The sequence below is a fragment of the Saimiri boliviensis genome, chromosome 5 (assembly GCF_048565385.1).
Source record: "Saimiri boliviensis isolate mSaiBol1 chromosome 5, mSaiBol1.pri, whole genome shotgun sequence".
NCBI classification, from domain to species: domain Eukaryota; kingdom Metazoa; phylum Chordata; class Mammalia; order Primates; family Cebidae; genus Saimiri; species Saimiri boliviensis.
The window spans coordinates 14,081,958-14,108,942 of NC_133453.1; the positions used below are offsets into that span (position 1 = coordinate 14,081,958).

The window sequence follows — 26,985 nt, forward strand, 5'->3', positions numbered from 1 at the left end:
TGTATTTTGTGTATTAAAAACCATTTTCTTTACCAACTCTCTTTTGAAATTTTATGAATTGCTTTCCTTGAATAAGGAGTATTTGTATTATAAATGGGAAACATTTATGAAAATATATGACCCATAATTTCTGTAATCTGTATGCCTTTCTTACCGATTTGTAAAGCCTTCTTAAATACCTCAATAGAAAAATGAGCAAAGATATGATTAGGTCCTTCACAGGGAAACAGGCAATTATCAAAATACTTCTTTAATTAAAAACAAACACTAATTAAAAGTGACAGATATTCTGCCTCAATGCAATGAAATAGGCAAAGATGTAAAAAAACAGCAGTATTCAGTATTGGTAAATTCATAGGGAAATGAGTGTTTTCATTACATGGTTGATGCAGCCAAAAATTCTAGAAACCTTTCTGGAGGGCATTTTTGTATATATATCAGAAGCCTAAGATTATGTGAGACCTTTGACTCTACAGCGTTCCTTCCAGAAATTTATCCTAAAGAAATGATTGGACAAACCTGTGGTGACACACGTATAATATGTCTGTAATATAATTAAATTAAATGTCTGTCATTGGGGATTCATTGCCTTAGGTTACAAGCCCATACAATGAACTGTGGTGCAAATGATGATTAATTCCTGTCTGTTGGTGTGAAAATGTATCCACTATGTATTAAGTTTTTAAAAACCTGGTGATAAAATAGCATCCTTTTATGTCATTTTTGTTTAAAAATAGATTTATCACTCATCTTGGATGGGGGTGAGGATTAGATCATGGCCATAGTCTTCTTTGTATTTTCCGTATTGTCTGTTCTTTTTACAGTGAACGTTCGTTGTTCTTACAATCCTAAAAAAAATTGATTTTCATTTTGAAAAAAGAGGACCTGTTTTAATTTTAAAATTTTTTATTCTTAGGCAATACAATAAAATAATATTTTAGATATAATTACAGAAATATTAGTACATTAAAATATTATAATCTTGTCAGGATATAACAATATAAAATATTCAATATATTTTAAATATATTTCATTTGGTTATACAGTAAATATTAAATTAAGTTTAGTAGCAGTAAGTTACATTTGATACACAGAAAAGTCTTTGTAAGTTAGCCATCAAATTCAAATGTAAGCATTGTTTTAATACTTTTATAAATAAGTTACTTAATAATGTTTATCTTGCTGAAAGACCTCTGAGAAGTGTTATTTTAACACACTGTGGAATTCCAAAGTTGAAGCCCCAATTTTAAAGGAACAGTTTACATTTTACCTGTAATATTAAATCTTCATAATTGTATAAGCTACTCATAGTTACCTGGACAATCATGCACATTAGCTATAATTTAGTGCTGAAGTTCTTCTAAGTAAGTCTTAGAAGTATGACTGAACAGTGGTTCATATGGCTTCACTGGAATTTCAGGTTTTAGCATCACTTGTCTTCCTCAGAAGTTAAATACTGATAAGAGGGCATGAGAAGATGGAGGCCTGAGTGGAGGCCAGCGGTTTGACATTAGCACCAGTCTAAGGCTTTTACTTATAAGTAAGAGTAGATGACCCTAGAGTCACCTGTGAGTTTGAACTTTAAAAAGAGACATGGATAGAGCAGTTGTAGCCAGCCGTATCGGGTAACTGCCTGTGGAGTTGTTGCTTGGGTATTTGTCTAGAACAGTCTTTCTCTGTATTTAGAGTACGTCAGAATCATGTGGCAGGCTTGGTAAAACACAGGTTTTTCAGGCCCTCCCCCAAGAGTTTCTGATTCTGTAGGTTTGGAGTGGTTCCTAGAATCTGCATCTGTGACAAGTTCCCAGGTGATGCTGATGCTGCTCTTCCAGAGACCACACTTTGAGAACTACTGGCCTGCGGAGAGTTTGTAGAGATTAGCGAGTTCTATATGCCACTATAGTATGCTTGGGACAATAAGACATTTTTAAAGCAGACAAATTTATTTTTTAAGTGAATCTAAGTAAGGGAAATGCTGCATATCGTAGTTTACATGTAAAAATGGCTTGACAGCAGTCACGTGAACAGTGAAGGATGTAAACCATGTGAACCATGGCCATAGTCTGCGCTGTCCTCTGGGCCACATTTTCACTTACAGAGCAATTGAGATTGAAGCAATAGCCTGAATTTAAATATCGGCACCACCAACTTCCTGTAGGTCGATCAAGAAGCGTCTTCAAAGCTTTGTTTCTTGATGTCTGGACTTTTAAGAGTCGTCAAATAGTGTTATGCTCAAGTAAAACACTAGTTTAATGTTTGTGGACCTTTGTTTTCTTACTATTATTCAGACCTTATCTTCTCTTAGCTTTTTTGAAGCGAAATAGAAGTTTTGGGTTTTCCCTAAGCATAGACCTTGTTTTTAACCTTTACTTCGGCCTGCTGAATTATCATGATGAAGTAGAAAATCAGTGAAAAGGAAGAGAAAATGAGAGAGAGGGAAGCTTCTTGTATATGTGAGATTCTTAGTATAGCAATGATTCGCTTTTTCTGGTATATTAGATCAGAAACAAGTTTCTATTTTCTCTTAGCATCTCTGTAGGTTAGCACAGTGTCTGGGACATGCTTGGTGCTGAATAACATGATTGTTAAGTTGAATTAAGTAACCTTGGGAATGTATCAACATATTGAAAAGCAAGTTTTAAGACATACAGCTGCCAATTTATACTGTTTGATACATTAAGATTTTTAAACAATGGACTCTTTCAACTTGCTTGTAATAATATATAACAAAAAGTGTTGCTTTTTTTTTTAACAAAGGAAGAATTAGAGAAGTAACAAAGGAATGAATCTGTAAAACCTAGAATGATGACATATTCAGAGCAATGAAAAAATAGATTCTGAGTCTGATAAACCAACAAATGCCTTAAGTTCTTTCAGTGGATTATTGAACTGCTCCATTGTGTAAGGTATGTACCAACATTTATGGGATGGGCATAAAGTGCACATTTCATAGCTGGTAAAAGAGAATTTAAAGTTACACATATTTCATAGTATGTACGTACTAATATCCTTTGAAAGCTAATTCACTAAGGGGGAAAATGCTATATGCTTTGAATATAAGCAGACTTTAGTGCTGCAGTGAAATGAAGTCAATAAATGAACAACAAAAAATCTTGAAAAACTAACAAAATAAACCATACAGTATTTCCAAGGCTTTTATGATCCCATCAGGGAACCCTCCTCTTGCCCTTCGCTGTGGGTATGTTTGAAACAGTCCTGGAAAAATCCATGAACCTCAGTTCACCTCTGTGTTCCATCAGGCCTTACAGTCCTCAGCAGGTCTGAAAGTCCAGTTCTATACATGATGCTCCTGGATACCACATCCCTCCTTCTCTCCCCCTACCCAGGGTCTGAAGTTTCAGGAAGGGGTGGCAGGGCAGTCAAACGCTGATTTAGCCTCCCTGAGTTTTAAAGACAGGAAGAGAAGAGGAGAAATGTAGGAACCCAGCGGACCAAATACTTCACAACTTGTAGCATTCAGACTTCATACAGTCACCATAGTGACAGTGCCTTGGATACAAGTGGAATCGGTTTTTGGTGATATTTTGTGAATAGTTGCTGCCTTGCCACAGGGAACTCTGACACAGCACAGATTTAGAGACCCAGATCACAGAACTGACTTGGAAGAACTGCTTTGTTCTGTGAGGAAACAAACTGAAACTTCTTACTAAATCACCATGGAGCAATATTGTTTGGGTAAAGAAAAATACTAACTGAAAGCATGCTCTGTCATTACTTCCTTCTTTAGGATGAAAAATAGCAGTTCTGCTGTCTTTTTTTAGCTTCATTGTCTTTTCTTCATGCACACCTGACAGCGACTTATTATTTTTTCTAATTCTCCAGCTTTCACAGTTGATGGAATAGGCTTTCTGAAATAAAAACAAACCAAAAAAATCTCATCGATTTATACATAAAATGGAATACTTGCTGAGTTTGAGTTTTATTAATGAATATTGTCACTATTTTGAAATTTATTACAGGGCTGGGTGTGGTAGCTCACGCCTGTAATCCCAGCACTTTGGGAGGCTGAGGTGCGAAGATCCCTTGAGGTCAGGAGTTCAAGATCAGCCTGGCCAACATGGTGAAATCTCATCTCTACTAAAAATACAAAAATGAGCCGGGTGTCATGGCACATGCCTGTAATCCCAGCTACTTGGGAAGCTGAGGCAGGAGAATCACTTAAACCTGGGAAGTAGAGGTTGAAGTGTGTGAAGATTGTGCCACTGCACTCTGGCCTGGGTGACAGAGCAAGACTCCATCTCAAAAATCAAAAAACAAAAAAACAAAACAAGAAAGAAAGAAAAAAATTTGTTATAGGACTATTTCTCTTTTTGGAAGAAGTATATTTCTAAAAAGCTATATATGGTTGCATTTTATAATTTTAGTCATATTCAGCAGTACTAAAGAAACATAGGCCTTGATGAAAACTTACATATCATCGTTTTTGTAATAATAAAAATTACTCCCACCCTTTAAATAATCCACATTATTCACAAGTCTTTCAATACAGTAAATTCAGATGAGACAATCATTTAGTGGTTATATCAAGGAATTTACTATAAATTTACACACAAATGTTAAATGTGTTTAGTGATGACAAAACACATATTTTGTCTTTATTGGCACAGTTGTACAAGATCATGGCTACTCATTGACACAAAAACATAGGCAACCTTTGAATAGTTCTGCAATCATGTCATCAGATTAAGCTTGATGGTGAATAGTTACCTGAACATTCTTTCAGGGTTTAATGAAGCCAGCCAGAAACTGTAGGAATTTGAATAGTAGTTGCACGTTCCTCTTCCATGACATTCGAGAAATGGGCTGGCTCGGAATTCTTCCAGGCAGGAGCCAGGGGAGGCCAGTGCTTGCCCAGCGCCCTCAGAACCTGCACTTGTGAACTACCACAATGTAAAAAATCTGAATAAACACTCTGTCCATTGGGGTTCACATTTTCAATTCTGTACTTTTTTTTTTTTTTGAATGAATGGGTGACTGTGAGTAAAGAAGGTGACTGTAAGCAATGCTACAGATTAGAAATAACCACCTATGTGGCCAGGCACGGTGGCTCATGCCTGTAATCCCAGCTCTTTGGGAGGCCTAGATGGGCAGATCACTTGAGGTCAGGAGTTTGAGGCCAGCCTGGCCAACATGGTGAAACACGCCTGTCTGGCGTGGTGGCATGTGCCTGTAGTCCAAGCTACTCAGGAGGCTGAGGCAGGAGAATCGCTTGAACCCAGGCGGCAGAAATTGCAGTGAGTCAGTAGGTGGAGATTGCAGTGAGCCAAGATGGCACCACTGCACTCCAGTCTGGATGACAGAGGGAGATTCTGTCTCAAGAAAAAAAGAAAAAAGAAATAACTACCTGTGTGCAGCTGTTAACAATCATCACAGTCACATATGGCCAGTCCATAGACTTCTTCACTAGCATTTACATCTGAAAGCTTTTTCTTTAAAAGGCTGTTTTTCTTTACTTTTATCTCCATATGAATGTCAAAGGAGCACAAAGATTTTGGAGCACACAGACCTGGGTTCAAATCCTGTCTTTTCCACTAAATAGTTGTAAGACCTTGGGGAAATTGCTTCATTCTTGTTTGTAAAACTATAGATGATAGAAATTACTTTTCAGCATTTTCATAAAAATTACAGAGATTGTATATAGAGCAGCTGTCACATAAAAAATAGATATTCCAGGCTGAGTGCAGTGACTCAACACCTGCAATTCCATCACTTTGGGAGGCTGAGGTGGGCAGATCACTGGAGGTCAGGAGTTTGAAACGAGCCTGGCCAAAATATTTTTCTACTAAAAAATAAAAATAAATAAAAAGTACAAAAATTAGGCCAGTGTGGTGGTGCATGCCTGTAATTCCAGCACTCATCAGGCTAAGACAGGAGACTCACTTGAACCTGGGAGGCAGAGGTTGCAGTGAGCCAAGATCAAGCCACTGCACTCCAGCTGGGGTGACAGAGTGAGACTCTGTCTCAAAAGATAAAAATAATTTAAAAAGAGGCATTCCATTATCAATAAATGGCAGCTACTATTCACCTGAATGCCATAATAGAATTTGTAGGTAATCTTTTCCTGAGAGGTCTTTTTTAATACTCCATTATTTACCAAAATTAAAAAAAAAAACTGTATTTGTAGATTTTCAAGAAAATGTGTATTCAACATGTTGCACATACTGATACCAGGCAGCATTGATCCTGGGAACCACATGTGACCAAGCACAGTGCAAAATTCTATAGTTAGTCTTTACTGTAAACCTCCTATTCCTTTTCTCCTCACCATGATGAAAGAAAATCCTTTCCAGAGAGAAATCCAGCCATGAGGACATGGAGGAATGTCAGTGGTTTGACTGTGAACGGCTATGGCGATCGCAGGACCTTCACAGACAGTGCATCTGTAATATGAAACAGAGACTCTGGCGGCATGGCCACTTTCTGCACTGCAACGTGCCGCCTTACATTCTAAGGGAAGTGATTCACTTGGTCCCATTGTAAAACTAAGGGATGGGATTTTTACCTGCTTATATAAGGCTCAAGAGCACTGCCAGTAATGGGAGCCATGTTCATTGGCATCAGAGCTGGTGTTGACAGCCAGTATGAATAATCATTTCGAGAGGCGAAATTACATACATCATTGATATTGCAGAATAAGAATGGCATTGTGGTAAATCGCTGCAGGCAGCTGCCAAGAGTTCCTAATGAAACATCAGACTGAGTATCACTTTCAGTAAGTTAAAGTTGTTTTTGTCATCATTACTAGAGAGAAGCTAATTAAAACATAACCTGCAGCAAAAACCGGACAAAGACAACACAAAAGAGTTATCTGCAAAGTACTGAAAAGTTTTCATACTGATAGAAATCAAAGATCCGATAGGTAAACAAGTCCTCTTTCTCCCACCTTTGATACTTCCTGTGGCCCTTTCTAATTGATCTAGAACTTGGGGGCTAGCATAGGTCAGTTGGGACAGTGTTTTTTCTTCAAAGTATTTCCACTTATTCATATGTACATAATAGCTAATAACCAGATAAAGGTTTAGAAAAGATGTTATTTGTGAGATTAAAGAGCAGATGCGTGGGCTGGGCATGGTGGCTCACGCCTGTAATCTCAGCACTTTGGGAGCCTGAGGAGGGAGAACTGCTTGAGTTCAAGAGTTCAAGACAAGCCTTGGCAACACAGCCAGACTTCATCTCTACTGAAAATCAAAAAAGTTAGCTGGGTGTAGTGGTGTGTGCCTGTAGTCCTAGCTACTTGGGAGGCTGAAGTGGGAGGATTGTTTGAGCCTGTTGAGGCTTCAGTGAGCAGTGATTGCACCACTGCACTCCAGCCTGGGTGACGAAAGTAAGACCTTGTCTCAAAAAAAAAAAAAAGGAAAAACACCAAAAAGATAAACACAGACAGGTGGTTTGGGGGTTTTAGAGGCAAATTGTTTGTATTGAATGGGAGGAGCTAGGTTAGCATTCCCAAGCTACGCTCCTTCCAGCATTTTACATTCCAGAATGAAAATTAGGCCAGTGTTGTTTTCTTTGCTCTCTTTAAAATGTGCCAGGAGATAGTCAAGGCTGTTTACACTTAACTTCAGAAGGAAGCATCCTAGGCTATAAAGATTTACAATCTGCCTGTGGAACAACACAACTGGCAACTAGGACTGGGGCATTACCAAGGTCTTGTCCGTGGGCTCGTTGATTTCCTTGTACATAAAGAAAAGAAAACCCACTGTAGAGTGGCACTGTCCCTTCTGGACATGAAGGAATTGCTGTGGTTTGACTGTGTCGGGTGAAGACAAAACCTCTCTTCGTCCAGATTGCGGGTGATCCAATGTCTCCAGGCTTTCCCTTCAAACCGGGGAATCCGTCTGATCCAGGTGGTCCTTCAAAAAACACATTCTAAATATTGCAACACAAAATCTTAAACCCGTTTTTTCAAAGTACTGATTTAAGAGAGAGAGAGAGAGAGAGAGAGAGAGAGAGAGAGTGTGTGTGTGTGTATCTGTTGAACCCCAAATATTAAAAGAAATCCTAGAGAAGAGTGGCTTATAAAAATTCAAACTCTATTATTAAATGTTAAGCAGTTTATCACACAGTGCCTCTTCTTATCAATCTTTGTGTGTATCTGATGAGTTTTTTGAGATCAGGTCTTTATCTTTCAATTCCTCTGTGAGGCCTGGCACAGTGGTAGGTCTTACGTATGTTTTTTATGAATAAATGAATGAATCCTCCTACAGTGTGATGGGGGGAAAATCAAATATCTACAACTTCAAGTCTATTCAAGTAGATAATTTAAAAATTATGGTTTTGATAAATTCACAAATTATTTCTCCAACAAACAATTGCAGAAAATATTGAAAGTTCTTTTTAAAGGTTCAAACTTCAAGAAAGTTTTGATCGATTTGTAAGGCAAGTAAGAAGAGAAGACTTTTTTTTGTTTTTTGTTTTTTGTTTTTACTGTAATAAGGGTTAGTTTCTTTTATTTGTATGAGTTAAAAACAAAGTAAATGGTTTCTGTACTTTTTCTCTCTGTGGAAAATAACTTTCTATACTTCGGAGTATAGAATTGGAGAAGTCTAATCCACACTTGTGACATTCTAAATGAGAACCAGTGAGCTATCCTCTCTTTCATTCCTCTTGAACTTCCTTCTCCTTTCTTTCATTGAACAGCTATTATTTATGGTACCTGCATTGGCCACCACCTCCTCACCCCCATCCATTTGTGCTGCCACTGCACCCTGACTCCCTCCGCAATCAGACTTGGGCCATGGTTCTTTAGGGTCCTAAGGAAGCAGAGATGGTTATACTTTGGGCCTACACCATCACAGGAAATATTGTTGCCCACAAACATCCATGCCCTTGGGAGTCAGGCAGTGTCACAGTTTAGTCCTGACTCAGAAGTCAGGACTTTTCACAAACATTTGTAAAAGCCCCAGTATTATTTATACATTTTTTTTTTTCAATTTTCTCTGAATTCTGCTCACTCTTGTCTCCTCTAGGGACCTGGAGCTGTTTTTTGAAATTAAAAAATAGGCCACATCCAAATTCTCTAGTCTGATGTCTTACCTGAAAAATCCAAATTGCCGTAGTTTTAATATATTGGGGATGCACATTTTCTTCTTTTCCTAACCCCTACCCTCATTCAGAGAGGGCTATAATTGGCCCCAAACAAATGATGCCTCCTGATATCTGTGCAGGAATTGGAAAGTGATTAACTGAGCAGGGCAGGAACTGGAGGTAAGCTTTTATGCAAATGTGTGAGAGCCAAGGCATTTCTGTGTCTCCAAGAAAGGGGCCAAGGCTGTCAGTTTATGCCAATGCAGTTTGACTCTTAGATCCCTTTATCATCCTTGTGAGGCCTCCATAGCATTGAACGAACTATCTACTTGTTAATTAATTCCCAACAAAATTTGTATTGCAGTACCCTTGCTCTTGCTGTTGTTCCATTCTTAGGACATTAAAGCCTTGGTCATTAAAGGAAAGTTGAATGATTAATAGTACTTTACTGTGCACCCATGACAATACTAAATCATATATAATTATGCAATTAATATTATAATATTATTAATATATTTGAATTTTTAAAAATTTAAGTCTACAGTCTTTACCATTTTAATATGGTAGATCTGAGCATAATGTGTGTCAGTAAATTTAGAAATCACATTTAGAATTTTTTGTTTAACAAAGTCAGCAGTCCTAAAAATGGAAGATTTGGACATCAAGGTAGTTTCCAGAAGAGTGCTTTGAAACATTTGCATAAGGTAGATATTAATCCAGGTATCAAACTGACACAGCATATGTTCAGAATAAAACACTATATTTAAGAGGCCCTTTTTCCTTTTTAGGACGCACATGAATTGTTGAATTCTGTTCAAGAATGGCTTTTTTTTTGAAACCAGTTCTCACTCTGTCACCCAGGTTGGAGTGCAGTGGTGTGATCTTGGCTTACTGCAACCTCCGCCTCCAGGGTTCAAGTGATTCTCCTGCCCCAGCCTCCCAAGTAGCTGGGATTACAGGCACCTGCCACCATGAAGAATGGCATTTTAAAAAATGGCTTTCTTCAAAAAGGATACTAAGTTGTTCTTCCGCTCATACCAAGGTAATATTTTTCTAGCTACATACTTATGTACCACTCCTGTAAATAATAATTATTAGCTAACAACTCCTACAAGTTATTAAAAACAGGTATTGGCCTTTTTGAAAGAAGAACACCCATAGGACCTATTAGTTCTATTTGTTCTCAGGCTAAATCATGCATCAGTTTGGAGCCCATCTGATCAGCTCAGAGTTAGGAAAAATAGTGTGTTCCTGTAATTCTTGATTCTCATATTCCAAATGAACATTTGATCCCTGGCCTTTGGTCTGATCTGAACAACAGAAACTCAAAGACCTAACTCGTGTAGTCACCCACTTGAACAAGGCTTCTCTGTATGTTGAAATAGCATTTCTTCAGTGAGGAAACAAGCTGGGTGCTTACCTTGCTGTCCTTTAGAACCTTTGTTGCCTTTTTCTCCAACTGGTCCAGGAGTTCCTGGTTTTCCATCTTTGCCTGGTTTACCTCTTGGCCCACAGGGTCCTAGGCAGAAACCAACATTGCGTTGCATTTTATCATATAGGATGAAGGGTAATGTGGCCAACCATCCCATTAACCCAGGACTTTCTCAGTTACAGGAATGAAAATCCTGCATCCTGGGAAGATCCTCAGTCCTGGGGAAGATAGGATGATTTAGTCACCTAACTTGTTAGCCCTACTTCCCAGGAAAAAAAGACTCTTGAAAATGAACTATGAGCATACTAAATGTAGCAGTTTAAAATTGTGCTGCAATTTTGATTTGTGTTCTCCTAGAATTGACTATGTCCCTGTTATTGATCAAACTAACAAGTAATATCTTTATCTCCCTGGTGATTCAGACAAACTTAAGGCATGATCATTTCATTCAGAAGCCTATTACAATATGCTATGCTTATGAAGTTCAATTTCCAAACACCAGTATTTTGAAAAGATTTCTAAATCATTTTTTCCCCTAATACTTTGCTGTACAAAGTGTTGGAAAAGTATCAATTCACAGAACTCAGGTATATACAATCATTTAGAAATAGATCTTTAAGACTGACAGTTGTCATAGGAAATAGACATAATACCTTTACCTTAATAAAAAATAAAAAACAAAAACATGCTGCTCTAAAGTGTATTTGTTCAAGTTATACTATGAACAACAGCTCTCAATAGATTCCAAGGTCTTTTATTTGCTGGACAAGCGTAAAATAAGCTCAATCCTAAGGCTGATTGTGAAAACCACTTCCGTCATGTTCAACATTTTTTGTGAAGTTGTATCAGCTGTTTCCAAAGCAGTGTACAGGTATTTTGGTTCAACCACTTCCTAGTGATCCAAGTCAGTGCTTCCAGTCTCACACCTAGGTTTCCAGGTGGCCCTGGTGGCCCGGGTTCTCCCCGCATCCCTGGTTCTCCAGGTGTGCCAGGTGGCCCTGGGCTTCCTGGAAGGGAGATAATCTGAAGGGTGCCAGGGTCTCCACGTATACCTGTTGACATAAACGTAAGAAGAAGATGATGGCTTCATGGATGCGTTACTTTTCTTCATTGAGAGTAAAAGTAAGGAAATATATTTACCAGGTGGTCCTTTTGGCCCCATTGGTCCTGGAGGTCCAGTGGATCCTAGAAATCCAGGATTACCCTTTTCTCCTAAAAACAACAACAACAACAACAACAAAACAATGTGATTCCACTTAGATCAATGGGTTTCCTAGTTCTTCAGGTTGATAATGATTGACTCTAAGGGTAAATGCTAGATGTGTGCCTGGAGGCTCTGTCCCGTGGGTTCTGTCACAAGGGCTACAATTTCATTTTGTTCACATGGGTTTTGGCATGTCACTGGGACTCAGGAGGTCATACTTAATGAGTTTGTGAGGAAATATATTCTAGAAGTGGGCATTAAGGACCTGTATTTTAACATTAAAGGGGAAATGTTGCTAAGAGTTCACTTTTTGAGTTCAGAAACCAGTTTGATATTTAAGGTAAGATACAAAGTCACATTAAAACCTGTTTTACCATCTGCTGAATTATATTGCTTGGTTGTCATAGTTACCTACTTTCTCAGCTTATTACTCTAGCTTTATTAAGAGCCTAGAGTTATGTCAGGAATTCTCTTAAGTACTATAGAATATTTGATATGAACTAATAAAGTGGTAAGATTTCTCTTCCAGTCGCAGTCTTTTACACAGATAAAAGAAGGTTATGAAGAGCTATGATTTGGAGAAATACTCTATTTTAAAGAATCTTGAAATAGTGTAGTGGATTATTCCGTCTTCATTCATATCGAGTTCCTATTTGTACTGCCCCCAGCTGTCTGTACTTCAGCAAACGCTGTGTGCCCCAAAATATGAATTGAGGTTGTATTTGCATGTAAAGAGCAATGCACAAAAGCAGTACCTTTCACACCCGGAAACCCCTGGAATCCAGGATCACCTCTGAGGCCTGGAAGACCTGGAGTGCCTGGTGCTCCCTATATTTCAAATAAAGGGAGCAGAACCAAAACAAATTTTTAAAATCAGAAAATTCACAGCAGTTTCTAAAACATGCTAATAGAGTATAATATTATGTTGGGTGAGGGTAAGCTGAAGTTAGCAGACATCATTTTTATCTTTTAATCAAGGCTGTAACTCTTCCGACCACTTAGAACCTTTACTTAGGACTATCATTTTAAAAGTGAAATAAAAGCTCCGTTAAGCCCAAGAGCAAACATACTTTCTAATGGTAATGTATGTTGTTTTAGTATTGGGTACAACTAGATATTCTGTGTCCTAAATGGAGCAACCCAGTGCTGCCAGAATGATTTTTTTTTTTTTGAGACAGAGTCTCATTTTGTCCCCCAAACTGGAGTGCAGTGGCATGACTTTGGCTTGCTGCAATCTCTGCCTCCCACATTCAAGTAATTCTCAGGCCTCCTGAAGAGCTGGGATTACAGGATTGCAGGCATGCACCACGACGCCTGGCTAATTGTATTTTGAATAGAGACAGGGTTTTGCCACATTGGTTCAGCTGGCCTCGAACTCTTGACCTCAAATTATCTGCCCACCTCGGCCTCCCAAAGTGCTGGGATTATAGTAGTGAGCCACCATGCCTGGCCCACAATGAAAATTATAATCTGTATTCATAATTGTTGTAAAGACAACAAAACCATTGTTGAATTACGGCACCCAAGCATCATTCTAACTAAGTAGCAGAACCATAAATTACTCTTGATCATGGTGATAGGAGAAGTAGTATCCAGGGATGGGAGTGTACAGGGGTTGTCGAGAGAGTATTTGACAGGCATGTTTGACAAGGATGCAATGATCTAAGTGGGGAGGAGGTACTCCCTTCTTGTGAGGCTCACATGGCTCTGTAGTCAGGAGATGCTCAAGCAAAGCCATAGGAGGAGGGAGAAGGGAGCAGGGCTTCTGAAAAGAGCTATTTGTTGAAACATATGCTAAATCTACTTTCATACTGTCCATATGAATTGAGATAATACTATTACCTGAGAATAATGGGCTTTCAGGGTCACGAAAGTGCCAAGAATAAAACTGGCCTTGAACCAACTGTCTTTGGAGCAAGAAGACCAAAGAAGGAGGCATCTGATTGCTTGATAAAGTGTTGTTTAAAAAGGAGAGAGAGAAAACAGAACCATCTGGTCAAGGACTTGCTGGCTTCTGATGTCTGCCTCTTCTCCTGATGCTAAGGTGACTGTGAAAAAGGGCCTGGTGCCAGGGTTTTTCCTGGCAGCAGGAGGGAGCTGTTCCATGCAAGGTGGAAGCTGTTAAAGGGACCAAGTCAGTTGAGACATCCATCAAGAATTATCTTTCAACTGTAGGTGTAGAAACCTATGAATGACCATGAAATCACCAGACTGTATTTCCAAACCAAGCTTTATACATCCCAGTGTCTTTAGACATAACCATGGATCAAATTGGCAACTTTCAAAGAATCATGGAGAACATGAGAGACACCTACAGACTGAAGATGGGCAAATATGTCATTTTCCAAAAAAAAAGAAAACCCAAAAACTTTTAAAGGTAGATTCTGAAAGTCAAATACCAAGAGAGCTTAAAAGTGATCCCTAACAATAAACTATGGCAAAGAACCTCATTATGCATCACCGATGAGGTTAGTAGAGGAGAAAATGAGTTATGCTGTAGATGTTCTGTGTTTATATATGAATTGTCAAAGCACAGATCTCTCTACCATGTTTTTATACACAAAATGGCTGCTGCATAGAGCAACAGGGAAGATTTAAAGGTTGGTAAATGGTCACATCAAAAGGCAGTTTATTAAAGGATTAATTCCAGTTTGTAGAGAGAGAACTCTGGGTATACAGAGCGGCTTTGTAAGTGTTTCTTGGATCAACAAATGATGTCTCCCTCTTCTTAGTCTAGAAAACTAGACCTCCATTACCTGACCCTTGCTTAGCCCTCCAGACTTCTCCCAAGGTGTCCTCATTCCCACTTCAGCTCCAGTAATAGAGTTGTGCTTTTGCCACACACACCGATTACCATTGTCATGTTGCTCAGAAAGCTCCTTTCCTCTACTCCATCCATAACCCTGCTTTTCGTATTTTCCTGGATAACTCCTATGCATCTTTCAAGACTCAGGCCAGGCATTGTCTATTCAAGGAGGAAGCTTTTCTGAGTGCCTTCCCCCTGTAGTCTGGATTAAATATCCTTCCTCTGTGTTCCCACAGTCCCCTGCCATTCCTCCACGGTGTGAAAATGGCCTGTCTCTGTGTCTGTCACTCTTACTTTATTGTGGGCTCCTCTAGGGCAAAGGACTGTAGCTTTTTATTTTTCTATCCATTGGCACAGAGTAGACACTCAGTTGTGATCCCTGAGTCACATTCATCTATTCAACATCTGTCTCCAAGGATTTGATGTAAACAGAGGGGTCAGCTTATTTATTATGCTGCTAAGGGAAAGCCCGGGATGACGGATGTGGTGTAGAGAGAGAATGTGAATTGAGAGATCACAAGCTAGACACACAGGCCTAAATGAATAAGATGATGTGTAAGATTGATAAATGTAAAAGTTCTACACTTCGGTCCAAAATAAACATCAACAACAAGCTAGACAAGAAATAATGGAGAAAACTTAGTAGCAATTCATAAGGAAAAGGCCCATGGACTTTAGTTGATTATAAGTGCAATGTCGAGACAGGCAAGCCAGCCCGACAGCCCAAGTAAAATTTTAGGTCAGATTCCTAAAATGGTGACGCTCTGGACAGTAGGCCCTTCTGTCTTTTAGCCACTCACTGGGGTACTGAGTTCTTACTTCTGGAGGGCATTCATTCCAAGGGCTATAGTTTGTAGGGAGATACTGACAAACTAGGGTGTATTCAGTATAGAGGCAAAGCTGATAAATAGTTAAACTGAATTTGAAAGAACCAAGTATCCAGGAATAAAATAATTGGCAAGAAATGGCAGTTTTTTAGAAATATTGGCAAGCATGATGGGGGCCAGAAAATAAATAGACATTTACAGGGAAACGCAGAAAACTTCAGAAGCATATAAAGAGAGGGAAAATGACAATGTCACTTAGAGTTGACTCCGAACTCCTAGCTGCTTTCTGAAGACTCCATCACTGGACTTCCTCAGGGTCTAAATAAGCAAGGGCCTGAAATGCTGTAGAGGTGAGTCTCATACAGACCAAAGTTTTGGAGGCCTCTTAGAGGCCAAATCATTCCAACTCTGAAGATTTTTTGATTTTCTGAACCTTCTGGACTCTGTTCCCTTAGGCACACTGCACAGATGCATCAAAAAGATTGTAAATTTTTGCTACCCCTGGGCACATTTGATCTGGCAGTCAATTTATAAGAGCATAATAATACTCTTGTACTAACAGTAAGTCAATGTTAATGATACGGTTTGGCTGTGTCACCACCCAAATCTCGTCTTGAATTATAGTTCCTATAATCCCCACATGTCCTGGGACAGACCAGGTGGAGGTGATTGAATCATGGGGGTGGGTTTCCCCATGCTGTTCTCGTGATAGCGAGTTCTCATGAGATCTGAGGGTTTTATAAGGGGCTTCCCCCTTCACTCGGCACTCATTCTCTCTCCTGTTGTGGTGTGAAGAGGTGCCTTCTACCGTGGTTATGAGCTTCTCAAGGCCTCCCAAGCCATGTAGAACTGTGAGTCAATTAAACCCCCTTTGTTTATAAATTACCCAGTCTTGGGCATGTCTTTATTAGCAGCATGAGAATGGACTACTACAGTTAGCAACATCGACAATACACAATATAAATGCAATATAAGAACAATTATAATAAGTTGATATTGAATTAATAATGAGTCAAAATAATTATCCACACTCACCGGATGACCTGGTGGTCCCATGTCTCCTACAGTTCCAGGTGGACCTTTTGGGCCAGGGTGGCCCATAGACCCTTTGTCTCCTTTTATGCCTTTTACGTGACTCCCTGGAGGTCCAGGGGGACCGGGCTTGCCTGAATTTATGAAAAATCTGTCAGTCTTGCCAGCCAGGGAGCTTGGAAGTTTCTATCTATCAGTGATTCTTTCTAAGAAAGTGTAAACCCTTCACTTAGCATTACCACAAACATTCTTTCCCTTGGGCATATGATGGGATTGTGGTAAAGACTGGATGAGATGATGCTAGTGAAGCACCTGGCACTGGCAAGATCTGCTTCTCTTCAATGAGGGTGTGTTAGAGCAGGGTATGTGCCTGCTTCCTTAGAGCTTAGTCCAGCTCCTGATGCAGCATAGACGCTCAACAAATAGAGTTGAATGAATGCATCACTGTCTTTTAGGCTAATTAATTAATGAATTAGGTTTGTTTTTTTTTTTTGAGACAGTGTTTTGCTCTGTTGTTGCTCAGGCTGGAGTGTAATGGTGCAATCTCAGTTCACTGCTGCCTCTGCCTCCCAGGTCCAAGCGATTCTCCCACCTCAGCCTCCAGAGTAGCTGGGATTATAGGCATGTACCACCAAGCCCCGCTAATTTTTCTATTTTTAGTAGACATAGGGTTTCACCATGTTGGCCAGGCTAGTCTTGAACTCCTGACCTCAAGTGATCCACCTGCCCTGGCCTACCAAAGTGCTGGGATTACAGGTGTGAGCCACTGTATCCGGCTAGGCTCATTAATTTATTAACTATGCATCTCTCAAACAGGCCACCCTGCCTTGACAACTGCTCGGTGTGGGAACCATGGGTAGAGGAAGAATGGAGATGACCATAGGGAAAGAAGAAGCAATGAGGTAACATGAGGAGGAGGTTGAAAACTTTTGAGGTCAAATATGATTTTTGTTCTTTTATGCTATTTGAAAGTAAACCCTCTACCTGGGCTTCCTCTTGAGCCTGGCAGACCGCGGTTTCCTTTCTGGCCAGGGATGATTGCACCCGGCAGACCTGGTGGCCCTGGAAATCCTTCGATGCCTGTGGGCCCTCGAGGCCCAGCATCTCCCATGGCCCCTTTTCTGCCAGGGAGGCCAGGCAAACCTGGGGCTCCTCTGTCTCCTTTGGCTCCTGCAAAGAAGAAGGCTTGATAAGTTTCTTTAATGTCCATATGGTTGAGTTAGAGTTCGTGGCTATCTTTAATAATGTAGGTACTTTGCTTAAAAGTGTTCAGATTCAGAATATATATTTCTAAAATATGTATTTTATAATATATTGCTGGTAAATGCAATATAGAGCTACAAAAACTGAGTTGAGACTCTGTCTCCAACTAGCTGTTTGATCTTGGCAAAGTCACTTCAGATTTACTTACTGTTAACAAATTTTGATTTTCTTATTTTAAAAATGAAGGTAATACCCATTCTAGCTACTTCTTTCAGATCAAGTGAGATAACATACAGACAGAAGAGCGTGGTATAAGCTCTAAAGTGTTATGGTAAATGTGAGCCTCAGTTATTACCAGCTGATGAACTTAATCATGTTGATATTATTGAGTCACTGATAACCCATTAGAGCATAAGGAGTTAAACTGCATTGCACTGATATGTGCATTTGAAGTATTATCCAGCTAAACCCAGACAAAGGAGGAACAAAATTGCAATCCTTATTCTGTCCTTTAGTTAACCTCCCCCCTCATCCCCCATTAATAGGAATAGTAGGAGGTTTGGATTTACCAAAGAATCCCCCTTGCCCCCTGCAAAAAAAGGTCACAACTTAAAGGTCACAAAGCACAAGAAATTATGCTTTGACATTCATGAATGAAAAATATTGTATGAATTGAAAATAATCTCTCCCTCTTCTCTCCCATCTCTTGTTATTCTAGAAGTAGTAAATGGCATGAAAACGAAAGATAGATATGAGAAGGAGAGGGAGAAGGGGAAGGAGGCTAATAGCTCAGGGGAGGGCTTGGGAGTTATTATATAGTGAAGACTTATAGTGAAAACCAATTTGATGAATATTGACTGTTTAGCCCTATGTCTATTCACATCCTTTAGCTTCTTAATGCCTGTACTTTATGCTTTTAAAAGAAAGTGCTTAGATGACTTCAGTTCACTCCAAGCTTTGTAATACTGTTTTTGCATGGCAGTGACCTGAAACACCAAGATGTCTTGGATTATATATTTCATGTTCATTAAAATGATTACATGCTCTGCAATATGATTTCTTTTTAGGATTTGGGAGAATAAACTAATTAAAAGGATTCATACCTTCCAAGTCTCAATGAACTCTTCTCCATATTAAGTTACCCTAGAGGGATTGAGGTGCATAATCATTCACTTACGTAATTAGGCCATTTGTTACTTTTAAGGCTTTTTAACCTAAGGTATGACCATTTTATACCAAATTTTATTTCCAGTGAAAAGCTAGTGTTCTCATTCCAAATGATTAAACTGTGAGTTAGCCTGGGAGCATGGAGAGCAACTCTCCTCTTGATCACAATTCTAAAACTACACTGTGGAACAGGAAAAGCCTTTGTGCTCATTGGGAAGGGAGAGGTCTGAGAGAGGGGAGAAGACTGAGTTTAACCAAAAGAATGATCAAACCAATAAGAAACAAATGGGAGAGAACAGCTCTATGTGTACCTTTACACTTTAACTGTTCTGTGAAGAGGTGGTTCCTGCCCACCTGAGTTTCTTATTGGCATCGAGCTGCTCTTTGCTGGTTTGCATGAGCATCAATAACTAGGGGCCTTCAGCGTGCTAGGCCTCTTTGCTAATGAAATGAGCTCCCATTCATAGGACCTGTGGCTGAGACAGGTCAATGAAATGTGCAAATAGTGTGTTTCTCCTGGAAGGTTTCACTAGAAAATGGGAAAGAGTTAAAAGAAGCGCTTATCTTGTAAAGCACTGATGTGAGAAATCCAGACTTGCGGCCTGTCAAACAAAAACTTGTAAATACTTTGAAAGACATGTTCAGTAAACAGCCATGTCTGAGATGTTGAGAGACTCTCTGGGTAGCCTTTAATAAACAATAGCATGGACCGCAAGCTGGACCTGGGAGTTGGAATCAGACCTACGAAGATAACAGGTAGGAAAGGATTCGGTTTACTCCTGTGTCTCAGAACAGCAGGGACAGATGCTCACTGAGAACCTATCAGTTCTGTCTTCACCTTTTAGGAGGTGGTACGTTAAACCATGCTAACAACAGCAAGGCATATACAGAAGAATCCTTTTTAGTTTTTCAAGACTTTCTTAGGAAATTCCAAAATTCAGTAACAGTTTCTAATTAGTTCCATTTGTTGTGATGGTAATAATTAAACATTTTCAATTGAAGACCAAGATGATAAATAACCTGTATTACCACTGGAACATCTTTAATTCCCTAGGTTAAGCTTACTTTATATTTCAAGCACATTCAACTTCTTTCTCTCCTTGAAAATGTATACATGAGGACAGGGAAGAAGAACTGCTTACCTTGAGCACCAGGATCCCCTCTTGGGCCTGGAGGGGCCCCCAGCAAACCTGAAAGAGATAATCTTGGCATATTAATATTTGGTCAGTTTCATTACATTATATATCTATAACAGAAGTTTAATTAGTACAACCAAAAACATGTTAATCCATTCTATCAGAGAAAAATCTTTAGAGCAGCAAAGGATTACAATGTTACTAATAATTCTATCCAAAATAAAACTAGAGGATCAAAGATAATGAGCAAGTTGTACCTGTTTCTCCCTTTTCTCCGGCTGGACCAGGAATTCCATCACGTCCTTGGTCACCTCTTATACCCATTGGTCCAGGAGATCCTGGGAATCCCGGAAGACCTGAAAACAAACAAACAAACAAACAAACAAAAACTATGGTATACAAAAAGAGGATTTATTTCTTGCCAACGGCCTAATGGGAATACTAGGGAGATGTGTCAAATTGTGTTAAAGGGGCTATTTTTCAGAACTGTAGCCATGTGAAGCTATGTTCCCAGGGAAAACCACACACAGATTACCATTATCATGCAGAAGATTAGTTTGGAATAGGTTGCCAAATATTTGAATTAAATAAATAGAAATGTCTAACCCTATTTTTTGGTATTTTTTTTCTGGATACCGAGTAACGAGGAGCAATCATCTATAATAGAGTAGTACGTTTACAGAAATTAAAACCTCAGGAGAAAATGTGCCTCCCACATGAAAAGGAAAGAGAGAAAGTGCAAAAATGAAACCTGGAGGGCCTTTGATTCCTGGAGGGCCCGGGAAGCCTTTGATTCCTTTAAAACCCAAATCACCATGAGGACCTGGCCTTCCTACAAATGAAGAGAGGGGAAGGAAAAAAAAAAAAGAGCACCAAAGGATAAATGATTACAACAGTGACTGAAACGGTCTGCTTTTATAGTCAGCCGTGCTCATGCTGACCTTAAGGAAGGTCTCCTGTTGCAAGGTCACCCCAGGGTTTTGTCCAGGCTGCTGTTTCCCCAGAGAACCACTGCAGAGATATGTCGAATCATTTTCAAAGATGTGTGTACACCAACCACAAGGACCACTCAATATGCAATTTTATATTAATTATGAGTTAAATGCAAATTTTACTGAAATTTTCTGTATTTGAACAGGTAGTTTATTGTATTTAAGTAAGATCTGAATCTGCAACCCAATAGTTTCACAGTTATTTTTAATAAAACAAAACCCTTAACCTGAATGTAAGCTAATAAGCAAGAAAGCCAAAATTCAGTTCAGAAATGTGTTCGAAAAAGAGTCAGAACACAGTGTTGTAGTTTGAATTGTGTTGTCCCCACATTTATATGTTGCAGTCCTAACCTTCAGTACTTCAGAACATTACTCTGTATTTGGGGATAGGGTTGGTAAAGAGGTAATTACATTAACATGAGGTCAGTAGGGTGGGCCCTAATATAAGTGGTGTCTTTATAAGAAGAGAAGATTAAGACACCTGGAATACTCGGGAAGAAGATACCCATCCACAAGCCAAGAACAGGGGCCCCAGAAGAAATGAACGCTGCCGACATCTTGATCACAGCCTTGGAGCTGCTGGAATTCTGAGAAAATAAATGTCTGTAGTTTAAGCCACCTAGTCTGTGGTATTCATTATGGAAGCCTGAACAAACTAATACAGACACGATTGTACAGTGGCTAACATTTTGCATCCTTAGGCTGAATTTGTTGAGGCAGTTCTTCAAAAGTGTTTATAGGAACATATTTTTATTTTTCAGTCCACCAAATGGGTTGATTAGTAAAACTAGGCTCTTCTTAATGAATTCTCTGTTTCTTAGTGTGTTCGAATTTGAAGTTCAAAGTTGAATAAAAGCAACTGTAGCATAAAAGTATAAATAGCTTTCTGTTTACCACAATGATTTCAGAGGGCTACACTATGAGTATTGCTTCTCGGTTTTAGAATTGTAGACCCAAGCCTTACCTGGAAGGCCAGGACTTCCAGGACTTCCAATGACTCCCTCAGGTCCAGCAGGCCCCGAATGTCCAGGTGGGCCAGGTTGCCCCATTTCTCCTTTCTTTCCCATATCACCCGGCAGTCCTGGATCCCCCTTAAATTTAGCCAAACACCTTTAAAATTCTCATATAAGCAGGATATGTGGTTAGAATTCAGTATAAACTTTATTCATTAATTCATTCATTCATCAATTCATATTTAGTATTTGCTATCTGCCAGCACTGTGATAGGTGCTGGGAATAAGAGGGCCAGCTGGGCATGGTGGCTCAAGCCTGTAATCCCAGCACTTTGGGAGGTCGAGGCGGGTGGATCACGAGGTCAAGAGATCGAGACCATCCTGGTCAACATGATGAAACTCCATCTCTACTAAAAATACAAAAAATTAGCTGGGCATGGTGGCGCGTGCCTGTAATCCCAGCTACTCAGGAGGCTGAGGCAGGAGAATTGCCTGAACCCAGGAGGCGGAGGTTGCAGTGAGCCGAGATCGCGCCATTGCACTCCAGCCTGGGTAACAAGAGCGAAACTCCGTCTCAAAAAAAAAAAAAAAAAAAAATGGGCCACAAGGTTTATGGGGCCCAGTGCAAAATGAAAATGCAGCTTCCCTTAAAACTTTCTAAAAAGAATTTCAAGACAGCAGTCGCATCGCATCAGACAAAGTATGGAGGTCCTTCTTAGCACAGGACCTCTGTAACTGCACTGGTAGCATATTCAGGAAGCCAGCTCTTAGCAGGATATAATAGTAACCTATATAGATCTATGACATATACAGTCCCTGCCTTCATAGGGCTTCAGAGACCAGTAAGGAGATAGGTATTAAATAATCCCACAAATATATAATTACAAATTGTGATGACTAGCTGGGGGTAAGAAAGAAACAGACTAAATAAAGATGTGTCCTGCAAATACTATGCATGTGGATAAATATGTCAATCACATGTTTTAAAAACCTTCCAATGATTTAATATTCATTAAATCTTTACTTCAGTCTTATGACAAGCCAGAACATATAGATTGGATAAAGATTTACAAAATTTCTATGGTAGTCAATTAAAATATACCACTCTGTTACTCTCATTTGGTGACATAGTAAAACCAGCTCATTTTGTGCTCAATGCAGAGTTCTAACAATTTATTCTGGTGGTTACCTGTGAAAACTTTAAATGAAACTATTAATTAATCGAATGTGAAGTCAAATAGGATTTCTCATTGAGCAGATATCTCAGTGGAAGCAATCTCTGGTTTTCTGAGGACTTAATATAAATATAAAGAACAAAGACATGGCCGGGTGCGGTCGCTCATGCCTGTAATGCCAGCACTTTGGGAGGCTGAGGCGGGTGGATCACGAGGTCAAGAGATCGAGACCATCCTGGTCAACATGGTGAAACCCCGTCGCTACTAAAAATGCAAAAAATTAGCTGGGCATGGTGGTGCGTGCCTGTAATCCCAGCTACTCAGGAGGCTGAGGCAGGAGAATTGCCTGAACCCAGGAGGCGGAGGTTGCGGTGAGCCGAGATCGCGCCATTGCACTCCAGCCTGGGTAACAGGAGCAAAACTCCATCTCAAAAAAAAAAAAGAACAAAGACATTTGTCTGTGCTCCAAGTAATAAACAGTTGCTTTCTTTGGTCTGCGTGGTGTATAAATTTTTTCTTGTTTTAGCAATCACTGCTGGAGACTATGGCTGGTGGAAAACTTTAGGAAAGGTGATATTTTATTGTCTCAAAAACGAGGGAGAGGTTCCCTAAGTAATAATTTTTATATGTTGGAGTCATATATTCTTGAAAAATCTAAAAATCTAAATCTGAAAAATAGACTCTCCTCTACAAAAACATTTTCAAACGTTTGCATTTAATTTCAAGAGGTTGCTGGGCTTCTTGGGATCCCACAGATTTTTTCAGGAGTCCATGAAATCCCATGTTAGTAACCTCTGCTTATAGGAACTTCTGTTACCATTTCTAGTGGTCTCTCTCTGGCTTTTAGTGTGAAAGCTGTACTGAGAAAATTTGGGAGAGAATGAACCTAAGAAAGCAGCCAAGTCTTATTGAAACATTTGATTGCTGCTTTGTATAACACAGTAGTAAGGGCTTGAAGATCCAACCTCAATTTGACAGAGCACAAACACTGAAAATACTGAAGCAAGATTAAGTATTTCCATCCCATTACACAGAAAAAGTTCTAAATCAAGAAAGATAAATGTATCTTAGGATTTTGTTTGCTTTCTAATGATGGTGTAAAGTGATTTTGTATCTTTTGCTATGTCTTAGTAAGACAAGTATTTTTTAAAAATTTATTTAATTATTTTTTAGACAGAATCTTGCTCTGTCACCAGGCTGGAGGGCAGTGGCGCAATCTTGGGTTACTGCAACCTCCGTCTCCCAGGTTCAAGTGATTCTTCTGCCTCAGCCTCCCGAATAGCTGGGACTACAGGCACATACCACCATGCTCAGCTAATTATTGTACTTTTAGTAGAGATGGGGTTTCACCATGTTGGCCAGGATGGCCTCGGTCTCTTGACCTTGTGATCTGCCCACTTTGGCCTCCCAAAGTGTTGGGATTACAGGCGTGAGCCACCACACCTGGCTGACAAGTGCTTTTTATTAGAAGGTTTGGAAATTTATTTTTCTAAGTCTGTGTGAGATGGGTACAGTAGAAATGGGCCACTTTGTATCACAAGAAAAAAACCCACTGTCCCATCTGATTGCATGGACCTGTAATCACTGCCCTCTTCTGGCAGCACACCTAAATTGCAGGGACAGTGTGAGAAATTCCTTGGTGACTGAAAGAGATTTTCAGAAGTTGACAGCTCTGTGACAGACAAGCATCCTCAGCAGTGGATATAGGATTTTAAAAATCCAAATAACTGTCTGAAAGTATAGCAATAATTTCAATTTTCTCTGCCCACATTGAATCTGGGTACTTGTTGATATTTTTCAAGGGGCTCACTCCACCACCAAAATGTAAATATTTCATTGGCCTGTATACCGTTGGTCCTGGTGGTCCTGGTCTTGTACCTTCTGAATAACCTGGCTCTCCCTTATCTCCCTGGAGACCGTGAATACCTGGGAGGCCTGGTCTTCCAGCTCGACCTGGGAATCCCAAAGTTCCTCTTTTTCCTTTAGAACCTGAAATTAGGGAGAAAAATTAGGTAAAATAGATAAACATGAGGAACTTGAAGTTTTCTACTTTTCACCTTTGCATAAGCTGTCTTCCAAGAATTGCTTTTTCAGAATTGCAAATACATCAGGTAGTTACAATGGATGATTATTATATAACATCAATATTTATTTTGTTCTCACCCCTATTCTAGTTGCACATAGTATATTTGTCTAATAGCAAATCTAGTTTTTTTTAAATATAGGCTTTCTACCAAGTGGAAAACCAAAACAATGCATAACACAGAAAATCTGGAATCCTGACCCATCATGAGCTTGTGGGCTTATAACAGGACTTTATGCATTACCTGGCATACCCATGTTCCCCATGCTCCCTGGCACACCACGTGGTCCTGGTTCTCCAGGATTCCCAATGCTGCCCAAATCTCCTCTGGGGCCTTGAGAACAAATAAATAGTTATTGGCCTGCACAGTTCCTGGACATAGTATGTGTTTAATAAAGATTTGTTGCTTGCATGCATGAATGAATCCAGAACAGCCAGGCCAGCTCGTTTAGGCACTTGTCTAGCTGTCCTTTTCCCTTCAAATAAGGAAAGAACTGGGGACCCAGAACATGTAAAACTAAAGAAAGTTAGATTCTTGTCAGCAGGCCTGGTTTTCAAACACTAAAATCATCCTAGGACCAACGCCAGCAGGGAAAAAGTGGGCTCCTGCAGTCATATGGGAATATATTTCTAACTGCCATCCTTAAGTGTTATTGCCATGTAATATATTTTGTTACTGAGGGGGTTATAGGAATGGTGGGATACTTTAGTTATTTAAAAATTATTTTGTAAACTCACTTATTTGTTTTAAAAAAGAAAGATGCAAATCTGAAAACTTCTAAGGCATTCTCTAATTTTCATCTCTGATATGTTATCACATATGATGATAAATTATAATCTGTAATACATATCAGCAATTTCAGAATAAAAATTTGAGGACAAAATGGAACTATTTGTAGGTTAATATGGTTTTGTTAACTACACACCAACTATAAACACCTTCTTGTTAGTAATTTAGTAGCAAATTTCTGCTGGAACACCATCAGAACAGAATTGATATTTAAACCCATTAAGCCTAGAAACAACTTTTATTACATTAGACATAGGAAAGTGTAAAATGTGTTATTTCTATTTGAGAATCAGCTGTACCTGGTGATCCTGGTGGTCCAGGTAGTCCTTGGAGGCCTTTTAAACCTGGAAGCCCTGGAACACCTCTGTTTCCTTTCTCACCCATATTTCCTGCGAATCCTAAAGTTAAAAACCAGGTATTAAAAAAAAAAAAAAAGCCAAGCATGGTGGTGGGTGGCTGTAATCCCAGCTACTTAGGAGACTGAGGCAGGAGAATCACTTGAACCTGGAGGGCAGAGATTGAAGTGAGCCAAGATCTTGCTACTGCACTCCACCCTGAGTGAAAGAGTGAGACTCCATCTCAAAAACAAACAAACAAACAAACAAAAAAACCCCAAAAAACAAAAAACCAGGTATTAAAAATGCAGGTTAAAATTTTGTTATACCCATCCACATCCTGGTTTAAACTGACAGCATATTATTGTAGTACAGCATAGCAGATATGTTAAGAGCATGGACAGATTTGGGCGTCTATCTTTTAAAGAAGAGGATTAAATGAGATAATATGTGTCAAGCATTAGCACAATGCCTGGCATAAGTTATTTCTCAATTAACACTACCAATGATCTTAGTATGTACTCTTTAAAACAACATTTTAAGAATTAGCAGCCTAAATATCTCTTCGTTTTTTAAGAGTAAAGACAAAGCACTATCTATTATACTATTCTCATCCAGCTGATTCTATTGTCAATCCATGTATAAAAATTATAATTTATTAAGTATTAGGTAAGTCAAAGCCTTTACCCAGAATTACACTCTCAATCAGTTAATAACACTTGGATTTGAATCTAGTTCTGCACAGTTGGGAAGTTCATAAATCTCCCAGGACACCATTCTACTTTCCCTAAAACATAACTTT

The 26,985-nt window shown here is 39.3% G+C and overlaps 1 protein-coding gene across 3 annotated transcripts in view; it reads right to left on the minus strand.

The window, feature by feature from the left end:
- Positions 1-3,784: 3,784 nt before the first annotated feature.
- The window catches only part of COL4A3 (collagen type IV alpha 3 chain), a 146,736-nt gene continuing 123,535 nt past the window's right edge, over positions 3,785-26,985 (minus strand). For 2 of the 3 annotated variants that reach the window (XM_039469578.2, XM_003925461.4), the window contains 18 exons: positions 26,148-26,246; positions 25,303-25,392; positions 24,825-24,964; positions 21,812-21,938; positions 20,607-20,687; positions 20,113-20,211; positions 19,862-19,909; positions 17,334-17,519; positions 16,353-16,483; positions 12,440-12,512; positions 11,621-11,692; positions 11,407-11,532; positions 10,469-10,567; positions 7,665-7,874; positions 6,524-6,701; positions 6,287-6,401; positions 4,729-4,901; positions 3,785-3,869 (listed from right to left, as the gene is read on the minus strand). In XM_039469578.2, the coding sequence (XP_039325512.2) occupies positions 3,785-3,869; positions 4,729-4,901; positions 6,287-6,401; positions 6,524-6,701; positions 7,665-7,874; positions 10,469-10,567; positions 11,407-11,532; positions 11,621-11,692; positions 12,440-12,512; positions 16,353-16,483; positions 17,334-17,519; positions 19,862-19,909; positions 20,113-20,211; positions 20,607-20,687; positions 21,812-21,938; positions 24,825-24,964; positions 25,303-25,392; positions 26,148-26,246 (2,132 nt within the window). Of the gene's footprint in view, positions 3,870-4,728; positions 4,902-6,286; positions 6,402-6,523; positions 6,702-7,664; positions 7,875-10,468; positions 10,568-11,406; positions 11,533-11,620; positions 11,693-12,439; positions 12,513-16,352; positions 16,484-17,333; positions 17,520-19,861; positions 19,910-20,112; positions 20,212-20,606; positions 20,688-21,811; positions 21,939-24,824; positions 24,965-25,302; positions 25,393-26,147; positions 26,247-26,985 lie in introns of those variants that run through there. The other variant, XM_074398943.1, reaches the window with a different exon arrangement.